The 13,777-nt window shown below is 40.5% G+C and overlaps 1 protein-coding gene across 10 annotated transcripts in view; it reads right to left on the minus strand.

Moving 5' to 3' along the window:
* Positions 1-11,772, minus strand: part of ARL6 (ARF like GTPase 6) — a 44,174-nt gene extending 32,402 nt beyond the window's left edge. Inside the window, exons 1-5 of one of the 10 annotated variants that reach the window (XM_084625238.1) lie at positions 11,637-11,772; positions 10,609-10,724; positions 9,060-9,140; positions 7,062-7,211; positions 4,346-4,407 (exon numbers count right to left, since the gene is read on the minus strand). In XM_084625238.1, the coding sequence (XP_084481364.1) occupies positions 4,346-4,407; positions 7,062-7,184 (185 nt within the window). In that variant the 5' untranslated portion in view covers positions 7,185-7,211; positions 9,060-9,140; positions 10,609-10,724; positions 11,637-11,772. Of the gene's footprint in view, positions 1-4,345; positions 4,408-7,061; positions 7,212-9,059; positions 9,141-10,574; positions 10,848-11,630 lie in introns of those variants that run through there. The other 9 variants (XM_084625236.1, XM_084625239.1, XM_084625242.1 and 6 more) reach the window with 9 other exon arrangements.
* Positions 11,773-13,777: the final 2,005 nt, after the last annotated feature.

The following is a 13,777-nucleotide window of genomic DNA, read 5'->3' on the forward strand; positions in this document are numbered from 1 at the left end:
CACTGAGACCTATCTGGATGACACCAGGAGCCCTGTGCTCGTCCACCCCATTCCTCCAGGATAATCAGTATGTCACAGAACAAGACAAGAAGGCAGGCAGCACTGTATTAATCTTCTCTGCAAACCTCAAATGCAGAGGTCCCTCAAAAGAAAGACAACTTTATTCAAATTCAGAGACGTGATGCTAGAAACCAGAGCCAAAACTAACAGATTTTATGCTAGTTTACAGGCCACTACAGATTCAAGGATTCATCAAGGAGCTCAGATACCTTGTTGAAACACCCCCAGACTACTCATCATTTGACATCAACAAAATCAACAAGGTTACAAGGCAGAAGCCCCAAAACTCATCACCTCATTTGCCTTCCTAGGAGTTTCATAGGTCATCTCAGGTCTAATCCAAGCAGCTGGTTTACTCTGGACCTGAGCTGGGGCCTGTATGTCAAGACGGAAGTCATCACAACCCAGCCACTGTACTGGACGGGCCATGGCCTCTTTAAAGCAGTGGTCACGGACCTTCCAGCTCGCAGGCAACATGATAGACCAGTAGTCCTGATTTGACCAAAGACTCTCATACTCCAATAAATTCTAAGGCCTGCTAAAGGACAGCAGCACTCCATCCACTCTCCCCATCCCCACCCCCCCGCAGCTTCCCTTTGCTTCCTGGCCATTTTCTGCAGGGAAGCACAGGAATTCTGCGGGGGGGGGGGGGGGGCGCAATTTCTGCAGGCACACAGAATCCCCCCCAGGAGTACTAGATGTAAATCTTATCTGGTAGGTGGTGCCCAGGAATACAGCCCATATGTAAGATGCCAGTATATAGTCAATATTTATAAATTCAGATACAAAAATGATACATGAATATAAACAATCAGCAAATCATAACTTTTTCATTGACATCTTGCATGATATGCTTTGTACAAAATTTGTTGCAATTGTCTAACAGTGGCAATATTAATGGTGACATTTCAATCATAGAGCATCACACACACCACTGTCACCAAGATAGCCCAGTGATTGGACAGCTAATGGATGAACAGTTGGCTCAAGCTTAATAAACCTGAGAAAAACAGAAGTGATGCTGGTAGGCAGAAGAAAACATTTTGAGGAATTTGCAGCCACAATGCAGTCTTCTTTGCTCGAAGGTGCTTATGGAGAATTCATTAATTTGGTCTGTGGTTTGGAAGAACTCTTGGATTCCTTGCTGATGCTAAGCTCTCACATAACAGCATTTGTGATGAATGTTTTCTATCAACTTCAGTTGATTAGGAGACTTCAGCGTATCCTGGTGAATGATTACTTGGCCTCTGTTATTCATGCCTCTGTTATTCATGCCATACTACAACAATGTGATAGTGATACATTAGGGCATGAAGCCTTCAGCACTTAGGAAACTTTGATTAGTAAGTGCATTTCTCAGCAACACAGATCTCTATGAATACATAAAAGCTGTCCTCTGCTCTCTACACTTGACTGTGGTCAACAACTAAGCTCCTCTGGCACAAGGGAACTTTCTACAATAAGAGTAAATAAAGCTTGTCTGTGTGGCAGACAACTTTCTCAGGGGCCAGTCTGAAACTGGAATGAAATCCTTCATAAACTAAGGACCATCACAAACCTCAGCACCTTTCACTCTAAGTACTAAGTGCATTTCTTTGTGTTTATACATAACAATAAACACCACCACCACCACATATATTCAAGCAAAAAACCCAAAACAAAACAATAACCCTAAAGCCCTACCAAAACAAGACACTCCGCTGCACACGCTTCTCCACCTGGGAGAGGATGAGAGAACAAACACTACATGACTGATGTGCGGTCACATTGCTTAATGCACTGCTGGAAGGAACTCAGGTACTAAGGTTCTTAAACCGTGCTCATCACCAATCTATATAATAAGATTCCAGGAATTGTCAGTGTGTGTCATTCTGAAGCCTAACAGGTCTGTTGAATCAGTGTAAAGTGAGGGAAACAGCTACAAGCATGGTTGAGAGCTTTTTTTGTTCAGAATATCATGAGGCTGAATCATCACTGGATCTCAGTCTGTTACAGTTCAGTATTTAATTTCTCAGCCATTTTGACTTTTACATATACGGAGTGTCTAGCTACAGTAAGGCATGCATATATTACTCCTGGGGAAATTCTGCACCAAATAATTATGTGCACAATATTTTAAAATTCTGTATATTTATATTGTGTTGTTTTGACAAATAAACCATGCCAATTTCATTTATTTTGGTAATTTATTTCTGTCACCAAGTAGGTAACGATACAGACCAAAGATTTTTTTTTTTAATTTTTTTTTTGGGACAGATTCCTTACTAGGCATATTAATACAAAACTCCCTCCCCCCCCGGAAAATATATTCTGCCCAAGAAGTGCTGCAGTTCCACCTTGTTCCCACCAGAGGCAGCTATGGTGCCAGAACAGCCAGCTGCATTCATGTGGCTGGTTGTTCTGGCACCACAGCGGCCTCTTGTGGGCAAAAGGTGGAACTGCAGTACTTCTTGGGCAGAAATGTATTTTCTGCAGGAAAAAATAAAATGTATGTGGGACACATGAATTTTGCACATCAGCAGATGCGCAAAATTTTCCCAGAAGTAATCTATGTTATACCAAGTGTTCTAGACCACTGTGATAGAATTAACTCAACCAATCACCACTCTTTACAGCTAATTTGCATGCAACAATTTCATTTGTTGTATGAGGGAGCCTGCAGTGATGGTCCAAATGCCACAACCATGCACCCAACTATCACCTATACAAATCAAGACATCTCCCAGCACAACTCCCAGACACAAAAACACGATCAGCATACACAATAACCTCAAATACACATTCCCTCCCCCGCAACACACATTCCTTATTCGCCACCTGCACAAATCTACATAACTGTTCCAGCACAATACACATATTCTCATATTTAGCATAAAACCATGAAACTCGAGTGGCAAAGCTGCAAGTTGCTCACTAGTATAAAACAGAATAAACTATTCTGTAATATCTACTCAAGAATAGCTCCCTATATGGAGACTTATTCCAAAATAAGGGTGCTTTTTTCGGATTTGGATTAATCCACTTTGGAAGTGGATTAGGCTAAACTGGAAAAAAAAAATAAAAAAGCACTCTTATTCCAGAATACCAGTCGCCACACAGGGAGCAATTCTGGAGTAGCTATTGTGCTTTAAATTCCACACCTTACCTTATTTAAAAATAATGTCCCTGTGTAGACAAACCCTTTGCATACTGGAAAATGGCTCTGACAGTAACCTCAGATAAATCTTTCATGAGCTGAAGAAAGCATTTTAAACATTCTTGTTGTGTATGAAAATGTGATTGCCACTCTGCCTCCCCTGCTAACCAACTCAAAAAGCAGATAAAGGACAGCAATACAGAGGGATATATACTGTCCTCTCCTAGCAGTGGTCAAAGCACTGTGATGCTGTGATTTGTAGGTGATATAAGGTGACCCAAAGCAATTAAAAATATTACTCCCATCAATCCCAGTCATCCAAGTTCAAGCAAGAAACGCATGAATTTCTTGCAGGTCTCCCAACCAATAGGCCACATTACTTTCAAGACTGCCTGCACACCTTTTTCAAAGTACTGTCAAGTTATATTTAGGGGTTTTTCATTATTCTCCCATATTTTTTCTATTTTTTTTAGACACACAAGTGGGGTGTTTTGAGGCAATTGCCTGTCTACCATCCTTCTTGAAACTGATGATGTCCCCCCTCTTTTCCTGACTTTAAACAATGCAACTTTCATATTTTCAAGGCTACAGCCACCATTTTTCAGTTAATGAAAGAAGACTGAAATCCATTCAAAGTATCTCAGTGATACTTCTTAACCTAGTACAGACTAATATTCAGTGATTTGAGACATGCCTAAAGACTACACACACTGAATTGGTAGAGTGCCAGCCCTACTGATTCTATAAGTGAGGCCAGGAATCAAAGCCAAGTCTCTCATGTGATACCGCAAAACATTATTGGCCTCTTCACACATTAGAGAACTGCACCAGAACATACAACATATTGTGATACAGCAACACGAGTGACTCAAATGACACTTCATTACATCACCACACATCATCACATTTGATTACATCACGCTGAAAGAGAGAGAGACTAATTTGGGGAGGGGGAAAGGGACAGCTCAGTGGTTTGAGCATTGGCCTGCTAAACCCAGGGTTGTGAGTTCAATCCTTGAGGGGGCCATTTAGGGATCTGGGGGAAAAATTGGGGATTGGTCCTGCTTTGAGCAGGGGGTTGGACTAGATGACCTCCTGAGGTCAACTCTGATATTCTATGATTCTATGTGTACACAAAAGTGGTGTTACCTGGATGTCTTGAATTTTTCTATACTGAATCCTATTGTTGGAACTATGTCTTGAGTTTGAGCCTTAAACAGAGAAAATTCATGTTTTACAACAAACTCATGTTAAGTTAGAAACAGCAACTGAAATGTAACTTCATTTCTAAATTACTTATATTTCCCAAAATTTTGGTGCAATATATAATATTCAGGAAACATTTGAGTAACACAGAATGGATGGACATGGCAGGTATTTAACATACTTTCCCAGGATTTCCTCCATCTCAAGATCCAAGTTTTGGATTTTCTAGCAAAAAAATTGAGACCTTGTATTACTTATGACCAAGACTCAGGAGTGAGGACGTTTCAGCCTTAATACTGAATTCCTTTGCTTTTGCAACAAACTAAGTTATAGTTTATGTACAGATTATGTACTGACCAGAGCTAAGTAACATACTATCACAGAAAGTGATAGCTTTCTGGGTTGAAGAGTTACCAATGAGGTCAGAGTACAAAGAATCCAAGTATTTCTACCCTCTGGAGGTCATAATTTCAACCCAAAGAGAAGTATATTATACCTCAACACCTTTAAATAGAAAGAGAGAACATATTGCCCCAATATTCTTTATCACAAGCTATTTACGTTGGGAAGCAGTAGCTTGAAATTTTAGGTTCTTATGTTGCACTAGTTCTTAGTCAACTACCAGAGCACTTCAAAGAAATTACCACATTTACCAAAGAAGGGAAGGTTGGGACAAAATAGAGCACCACGGCTCAACAAAAAGCCTGGTTACCAGTGCAACTTTTCTGGAAAGTTGGTGCAATACGACAGAATCTTTCAGAAAAAATAAGGGTTGCAAAGAGTCCAGCTATTTGAGACAATAAGAGGCTCTAAAACTTTATTTATAAAAGATGTTTACAAAGCAACTGGCTTTCCCCCACATACACACTAAAACTGGCTTAGTTTATTGATCTTTAAAACTATTTTATATTATATATAAATTAAATTAAATATATTAAATTAAAAATATATATATATATATAAAAATAAAAAAGTTATTTTCACCACCACAAGAAGTAGTTTGGCCAACAGTTTCCATCAAGAGGTCACAACTATGCACTGAACATAGAAGGTACAACTTTCCTTCAAGGGTATCTTACACTAGAAATTACAGATGACTTATTTGAATTTCATAACTAAACAGTGGAGAACAAAATTGTAGCTGGCAGGTAAAAAAGGGAGGTCTTTTAAATGCCTCTCTCTCAAGCTCTCTCAGCAAGGTGACTGCTCAGCCTGAAATATATTCATTGGCTTTGTACTCTGATGATTAGCTGACAGTTCAGAGCAATTTGTCAGGTGAACGAATTCATTTATCAGAATTAGTAGTTTTCAGGGACACTGATCTAATTAAGTTTGTTACATTTTAACAAATTAATAAAATAGTGTTATCGCATATTTTCACTTTACAATACATTCACAAATAACGACCATAATATGACTGATGAAGTAAACAGAAGGAGACAGTTTCTACTTGCTTTGCTCATATAATTAGCTTATCTATTTTAGGGTTTTCTATTGTGCCCATCATTGCCATATCTTAGCACTAACTTCAAGACTTGACCCATCCTCTGGATACTGCACTGTTTTGAGGCATATTATAAAAACAAATGTTATAATACAATCCCAAGGTCATCACTTTTGAGAACAAAGCCAGAAAAATAATAATGTGCTGGTTGTGGCAGCTTGCATCTACGCACGGCTAAAAAGTAATTTTATAGATATCTAGTTTACATTTATAGATCCAATTACATTTTATCAGAAGCAAAATTACTGGAGCAAGAAACATTAGACTCTCAGTACCTTTATAAATTGCAACTTGATATGACACGTTTTTGCTAAAAAGTCTCCTCCTTTAAGATATCAGTCTTCATTTAAATACATAATAGGATGTTAACAAATAAACAATTATGTTTTGTGACAGTTAAGGTTACATCAGGCTACACTTAACCCATCGGAATCCTTGAATGCATGGAAATAAAAAGGTAGGGAAGAGTTTCCAGTTTTCAATGGTACAGTCACTCCATAAGTCATTCAGTTCATCACCAAACCATATCAAAGAGCAGTATGTACCCTTCATCACAATCAGTTACACAAGACATTGATGGTGAACTCATACTCTCTTTTTATCAATGGATTAGTACATCTGATGGTCACAGTCCATTAATTTAGAAAGTACCAATGCTGAATTCACCATAAAAAAGTTTTGCATTCCCATTCTTAATTTCCTAGTTATGCAGCATCATCTTTAATCAATAATAGTCTAAGACAAAGATAATGATGTTTACAGACAAGTGCTAGTTGCAGTAAAACTGTACTTGTCCCAAACCATTAAAGTTTCAAACGATAATATTTATTTCTTCAAAATAAAAACAGTTTCCACAGCCCACTTTTAATCTCGTCCATCATAAACCCTTCTTTATCCTGTGATCTGAGAAGACAGTAGGCATATTAGTAGGTAGTGGTGGTTGTTTTTTAACCACTATTTAAAAAAAATATGTATATATACATATACATAAAGCGAGGTATGCAAATGGACTGAAGCTTTATTTCGGGGGGGGGGGGGCATTTTTATACATTATATTTTCTAAGCTTATAAACAGACCTCCACTTTTTTTCCTCTATATCAACTTTGCAGTAACATTTGGTAATAAAGAGTTAGCAGTGAACTAAGGTTACTTACATTTGAAGGTTTAAGTTTATTAATGATAGTTGTTTTGCCACTATTGTCCAACCCAAGGCACAAAACATGAACCTCCTTCTTCTTCAGACCAAGCCATCCTGCTAGCTTATCAAACAATCCCATGATTCTGATTCAATGCACAGAGACCACCTGTGATTCAGAAGAAAGGAAAAGGAAATCTCTATTTAAAATGGTTACGGTACCAGAGGTCTAGCACAGTAGGTAGGCATGTGGGTCAGAAGTCCTCAGGCTTTTAAAAGGACAATATGAATAAGACCCTATACAAGCAGTGTCACGGCAGGTTTGGTTAATACTGAAAGTAAACAGAGTGTAAGCTGATTACTGGGAAGAAGCCTGACACAAAAGTAGATTGTGCTTATATAGACAGTGTTATAAGTAGCCAATGTCCTTGTCAGTATTGCTAGCCAATGAATCATTAGTCAAAGTGTTCTAGTGTTGGATCATATTAAAGAAGTTCTGTATTAAAATCACAAATGAGTTTGATTCCCCATAGTTTAAATTCCAGGGTATTACTAATTAAGAGGTCTCTTGGTTTTTGGTGCTGTTTCTCTCCCTCTATGTGTGAAACTTGCAAGCTGCTAACTGTGTTAGTACATTCTAAGACAGAGTCTGTTCTCAAAGCAATTCACAGAGAGAGAGACTCAAAGCAATACTCTAACAACAGAAACAGCACCCAGAGACTCCCCACCCTTTTGTTGTATTAACAATTGTGATTAAAATAGAGATAGAGGATGGATGTGGATGGATGCTTGGTGTGGATAATAACTGAATGATCAGGGAGGGGCCAGCCTAAGAATCCAGTGTCCATCGGCTGAAGAAGGCGTCAAGTGGAAATAACCAGAGGACCCCACCCGGAGGGCAGACTGGAATCCACCCAACAGCCTCAAGAATGGGAGAACCAAAGAACAAGATAACATCTTGGAGCCGTCAGGAATGTGCTATCTGCTGATTGATTCAGCAACAGCATGATGAAGCAATTCCCATAGACTGCCATAGGAAGAAATTCCTATAAAAATAGACTCTAAAAAGTGAGAACTTTGGGGTCTGATTCTGCAAACCAACTTCCAGGAGCATCAGATGAGCATCTGACAAGGCCCTGCTCCCTCCTCATGTCCAGGCCACCTGGCCAGTGGCTTGGCATGAGCAACTCTAAGGCTGGTAACTATGATAACAACCTTGCAGAACCTGTGTGTGTGTGTGTGTGTATGAATGAATGAATGTGAGAATAAATTTGAGATTGAATGGAATGTTATAGCTATAACTAACTGCTTACTATGATTCTTTCTGTATTCACAATAAATGTGGTATTTTGCCTTTTTCCCTTTAATAAGATCCTGCTGGTTTTTATTTTATTGGTACAACACTAGTGATACAAATGCCAACAAGACTAACACTTCATTATCTTTTACTAAACTTCACCAATGACATTTATATAATATTTTAAACTATCAGAAGTCCAGCCAGTCATCACAATTTACATCATAAAATCTTCATGGTGTAATTTTGCAAAACAACATTTGCCTTTTCACACACCTACTGTAAGGTTATTGAAACCAAAACTGTAAATAAAGTATGATTAATTGAAACCATAACTGAAATGAGTTATCAATGTTGGTATTAAGAACTGTACATTAGGAAATAGTTAACTGTAAACAGAAACTGATTATGACGGATTAGTCAGAGATGTAGCCAGACAATATAAACACACTGCTACTTGTCAGAGGGAAGCCAAATTGTTACTTAGGCCCAGAAACTGTCTTTGTTCAGCAGTAGGGGGACTAAAAGGCGCTTGTGTTGTGAATTCTCTTACAGCATGTGCTTGGACATACTGTATATAGAAAACTAAGAACTGGCAGTCCTTGAAAGCTACAATCAGGGAATAATTTCAACATGTGATAATTGACACTGAATGTCTGTGGCACTCTAATAAAACATACATAATGCCAAAAGAATTTTCAGGAGGAAAAAAAATTTCACCTTGTATAGAGAACAGAACTATACACAACTCAGTTCCAGACACTGTCAGTGAATTCAGATTACCAAGAAACTTTCTGGAGGCTGGGAGAAAGAGGAAAGGAAAGCTGATAAAGACTATTCAGTCCCATTAGCTCAAAAATACCTTACAATATGAAAACCAAGATCGAACATTTAAATATTAAATTATTCTAAACACATTTAAAAGAAAATTACAGTTATTTTACCCACCACATTAGCTTAAAGTACGCATGGCAAGACGTGGATGTAGTAGAAAGTCTACTTAGAACAGATTTATAATTTCTATGATGTACTGTGTCTGAAACACTCTGCTTCGGGAATTCTACTACTATATTGTGTAGCTATATGTTCAACAGCATGTGCCTTAATTAAGTTGCTACTGAAGTAGTTTAACTTATTTGCTATTGGTAGTATTTCTTTTACAAATAGGAGTTTGTCAATGAACTGCCATAACTGTTTAATTTTCATTTTTCTTCTAGCTCTTTTTGATTCTGTTTGATAAAATAAAAGCTTTTTACATTTCTGGATACAACCATAAAGCTTGTACTTTGTCAAAATGAACCTGACCAGAATCATGTTCTCCAAAACATGCCATTTTGTTGTCTGCACAAGAGATTTGTCTGTATTCTGAAAGAGTAGCCAAAGAGGAAAGATACTTTCTGTTGAAAATTCTATAGTAAAGTACAATGACAAAGCTGACTTGGTCACTTGTGATAGTTTGATGATAAAAAAGAGTCACTCCGATGGTGATAGAATGAGCAAAGAACACAAATACTATAAAGGTACACACTGATGTTCTAGAAAACTGAAAACTTAACTTTACTAAAACCTACAATAGTGACTTTAATGTAACACAGAAGTTATACTGTATGTTTATGTATTTTTAAGAGCGTGACACATCAAATTTTCAACACCAACATTAACTCATCCTCATTACACACATCAGGCATATTTAATGGTGAAGTATATAAACATGAATATTAATCAAAGAACATATTGAACAAGAAAATACAGGTACAGAATATACTACATATATGCAATGCTGCTGAATTAACATTGCTGTTGGGACCTTCACTTTTTTTTTTAGTGATTTCATCTGGGCTGCTCTATTGTGGCAACAACTATTTTATTATAAATATTATTGTTTAACAGAATAATCATGCTATTGCTTAATATTAGGTATAAACTTCTAAAATGAGATTAGGATTATTTAAATGCCAACAGTGGGGACTGGGTGCCAGCCTTTACAGCAGCAGACAGGTTTCTGCAAGGTGGGTTAACAAAGGTTTTAATTTCACCAAAGGAGAAAGAAAAAATGTTACTGTTTTAAGAAGGTCAATCAATTGCAAGATATGTAGGACACAGAAAAAATGCTGTTAGTGCCCAAAATCTAGGAAGCTAGTATTTTTTGGGAGGAAAAATAATACGGACAAAACATTAAGCCAGTTTGTTTGAAAGACAGCGTTGTGTGTGTGTGTGTTTCAATAAAGCACTTACAGGCTAATTCATGGAAAGAGTCCTAGCAGTATACCTCAATAGCTGGGGGAACTTGATGGTACTGGCAGCGAAAGGCTACAGCCCCAGGCACAAAGGAGAAAGACACTATCAATGTCTTAGAAGCAGATCCCATATCCTTGCTTAAGCCCACTGGTCCACGTAGGCAGGAAACATGCAGAGTGATGACACAAAGGAGAGAGGGGCTTCAGAAGACTCAAAAGTCTTAGATGCCAGGTGAGCATATTCTCAAGCAATCTCTGAACTGCTTAAAACTTTATTTGCTATCCCGCTAAAGCAAACAAGTGGACATGAAGTACACAATCCTCAATGACAGGTTTCAGAGTAACAGCCGTGTTAGTCTGTATTTGCAAAAAGAAAAGGAGTACTTGTGGCACCTTAGAGACTAACCAATTAGTTAGCCGTAGCTAACTGTAGCTCACGAAAGCTCATGCTCAAATAAATTGGTTAGTCTCTAAGGTGCCACAAGTCCTCCTTTTCTTTTTAATCCTCAATGAGATCTTTATACCCACCCAGTTTCAAACCGAGGCCATTTTTTCTAGCAGCATTCCATAAATAACACTTTATAATTTTATCAAAGAACATAAAACACAGAAAAATGTGCTCCCAGACACCTGCCCTTCACCCTCCGACCTGCCCTCCCCTTAGCTAAAGAGAAAAAGGGAAGAGAAATGAGAGCAGTTAACTTAATCTTCAGGAAGAAACTAAGCAGGAAAATTTTCAGACAGTCGTGTGAAAACAAGGAATTTTACTGGCAGTCGCTCGGAGAGGGCAACGCACCCGCCCCGCACCCTGCGCAGGGACCGGGGCAGAGGCCAGCGCCGCTCAGCGCACCAGGGCAGGACCCCTCTGTTCGCGCTTTGCCGCGCGGGGGAGGGGGAAAAACCGGCCGCCGCAACAAGCGGCGCGGGACCGGCTCCGGCCGGGGCGGGCAAAGGGCTGACCGGGGGGAGGAACGGGGCCACCCCCCGCCCAGGCCGCGCCCAGCAGCCTCCTGCCCCGCCCCGCCCCTAGGCCGGGAGCTCGGTTCTGTCTCACCCCTACCGCGCCTCGCCCTGCACCGAGGCCTCGCCACCCGCTCGCGGGGGGGGGGGGGGGGGCTGCTGGAGCCCACCGGAGCCCCGCCCAACCAGCAACCGCCGCCTGCGCCGTTGCCTAGGAGACCACGCCGCCAGCGCGCGCGACCCTGACGCGACCCCGCCCTTCCTCCCACAAGCCCCTTTACTCCACCCTCTTCCAATCCCCACACGTGTAGCCCCGCCCCCTCCTCCTGCTCGCCCGGCATAAGCTCCGCCCCCTTCTCCGATCCGCTATCCGGCAACTCCGCCCCGTCCGGCGTTAGCTCCGCCCCCTCCGCCAATTCCCCCTCCTCCCCCCGGCCGCTGCGGCGAGGCGCTGGGGGCCTGTAGGTCGCGAGCCGCGCCGCGCAAGATGCATCCCAGCGACCCCGGCCCTGCCGCAGCAGCTCCCAGGCCGGGGGCTGCTGCTGGTGTCAGGTTCATCGTCCGCCTTAAGCAGGAGAGACAGGCCTGGGGAAAGGAGGGCAGTGGCTCCCCCCTCCCAAAGCTTGGTTTGCCCCCTGTGCTCCACTACGTCTTCCACACCGTGCCCGACTGTGGACACGGGCATCGGGAAAGCCAGCTTCCACCACGCCATCGCCTGATTTTTTCAGAAATGGTGCCGCTGGCGACAGCCCTTCCCTTCCCCACCTCCACGCACCAAAAAGCCTGCAACAACTCAGATCAGAACCAATACTTGACTGGGAGGGGTTTCAAAATCCGCCTCCAAATATGCCATTTTAAGGCTATCGTTATTGTGGAAACGGAGGCACAGAGAGATTACGTGATTTACCCAAGATCACACAGAGAGGCTAAACTGAGGATCAACAAAGCAAAAACTCTAGCTGCTCAGATAGCTGATAGAGCTGTAATATCTGCACGTTTCAGATGTTTAAAATCAGGGCAGGTGTACCCCGTCTACCCTTCCCTGGCCTGCAGGAAAAACGGATCTGGTGTGAGTATTCAGCCATTACTGAGGGAAAGGGAAATCAATGATACAAGTTGTGCATTTATTTCTGAACCTGGCAAGGGCTGTGGTCATTTTTAATCTCTGATGTGAGTGAATTCCAAAGTCTACAGGAGGCACCTGTAAAAGTTCTTTCCCACACTCATTTTCACTTCCCTAGTCAAAATTTCCATGGTTCCAGTGGAACACACAGCTGTTATGGAAGCTTATGGTTGGAGAAGGACCAAGCAGTAGGCTTTGGATGTAAAAGGAAGAACTTTTAGTTGAACTGTTTCATCAGTATCAGAGTAACAGCCGTGTTAGTCTGTATTCGCAAAAAGAAAAGGAGGACTTGTGGCACCTTAGAGACTAATGCTAAAATAAATTGGTTAGTCTCTAAGGTACCACAAGTACTTCTTTTCTTTTTGTTTCATCAGTAGAGAGCCTAGTACAGAGAGCAGAGCACTGGGGGATGTGATGATGGGAACCCAAGTTCCTAAGAAGACAAACTGTAGCACATAATGGTGGATGAAGTCTTAAACCATTTAAGCTCTATCTACTATGGTGAATAGAGTTCTAGAAGGATGTAGATTGATTGTGCTAGACATAGCAATGGAAGGATATTATTTAGTATATGTATTTCAGTAGTGCCTAAACATTTCTTTCTTTTTATGAAAGCTGAGATTCTCCCAAAATCACTTGACTCAAGAAGCTGAGGCTTTAAGAAAAACACCAACTGTTATGAATCTCGTAACAAAACTGCAAGAGTTGGCAACAGTATGGAAATTACTCAGCATGTGAAATAAGTCTCAGTGTAAGAGAAATTTTTTTGTTTCCTATTTTTCAGATTAAAGTTAGTCAGTAACCAAGAACTGAACCTAGATTCTTGAACTCACTCAAGTGATATGAATGACCAAAGGTCTCACTACAGTCAGAACCAAATGCAAAACTCACTTTATACTTTATGCCTTGTAGGCCAAATCTTGCAGTCCTTACTGAGGGAGCTTTTCCCAAGTAAGGACTGAAGGTTTTAACTCCAGAAATCCAGCATTCCACTACTATTAACCACATCTCTCTATTTAGTTTTGTACTGCAGTTAAGGCATTATGAAGAAAAAGCCTGCTTATACTTTTAGTTTTTAAACTTTTTGGGTCTGGGATTAAGTATTTCGTTTAGCATTT

The sequence above is a fragment of the Lepidochelys olivacea genome, assembly GCF_965140295.1.
Source record: "Lepidochelys olivacea isolate rLepOli2 genome assembly, chromosome: 1".
Lineage (NCBI taxonomy): Eukaryota > Metazoa > Chordata > Testudines > Cheloniidae > Lepidochelys > Lepidochelys olivacea.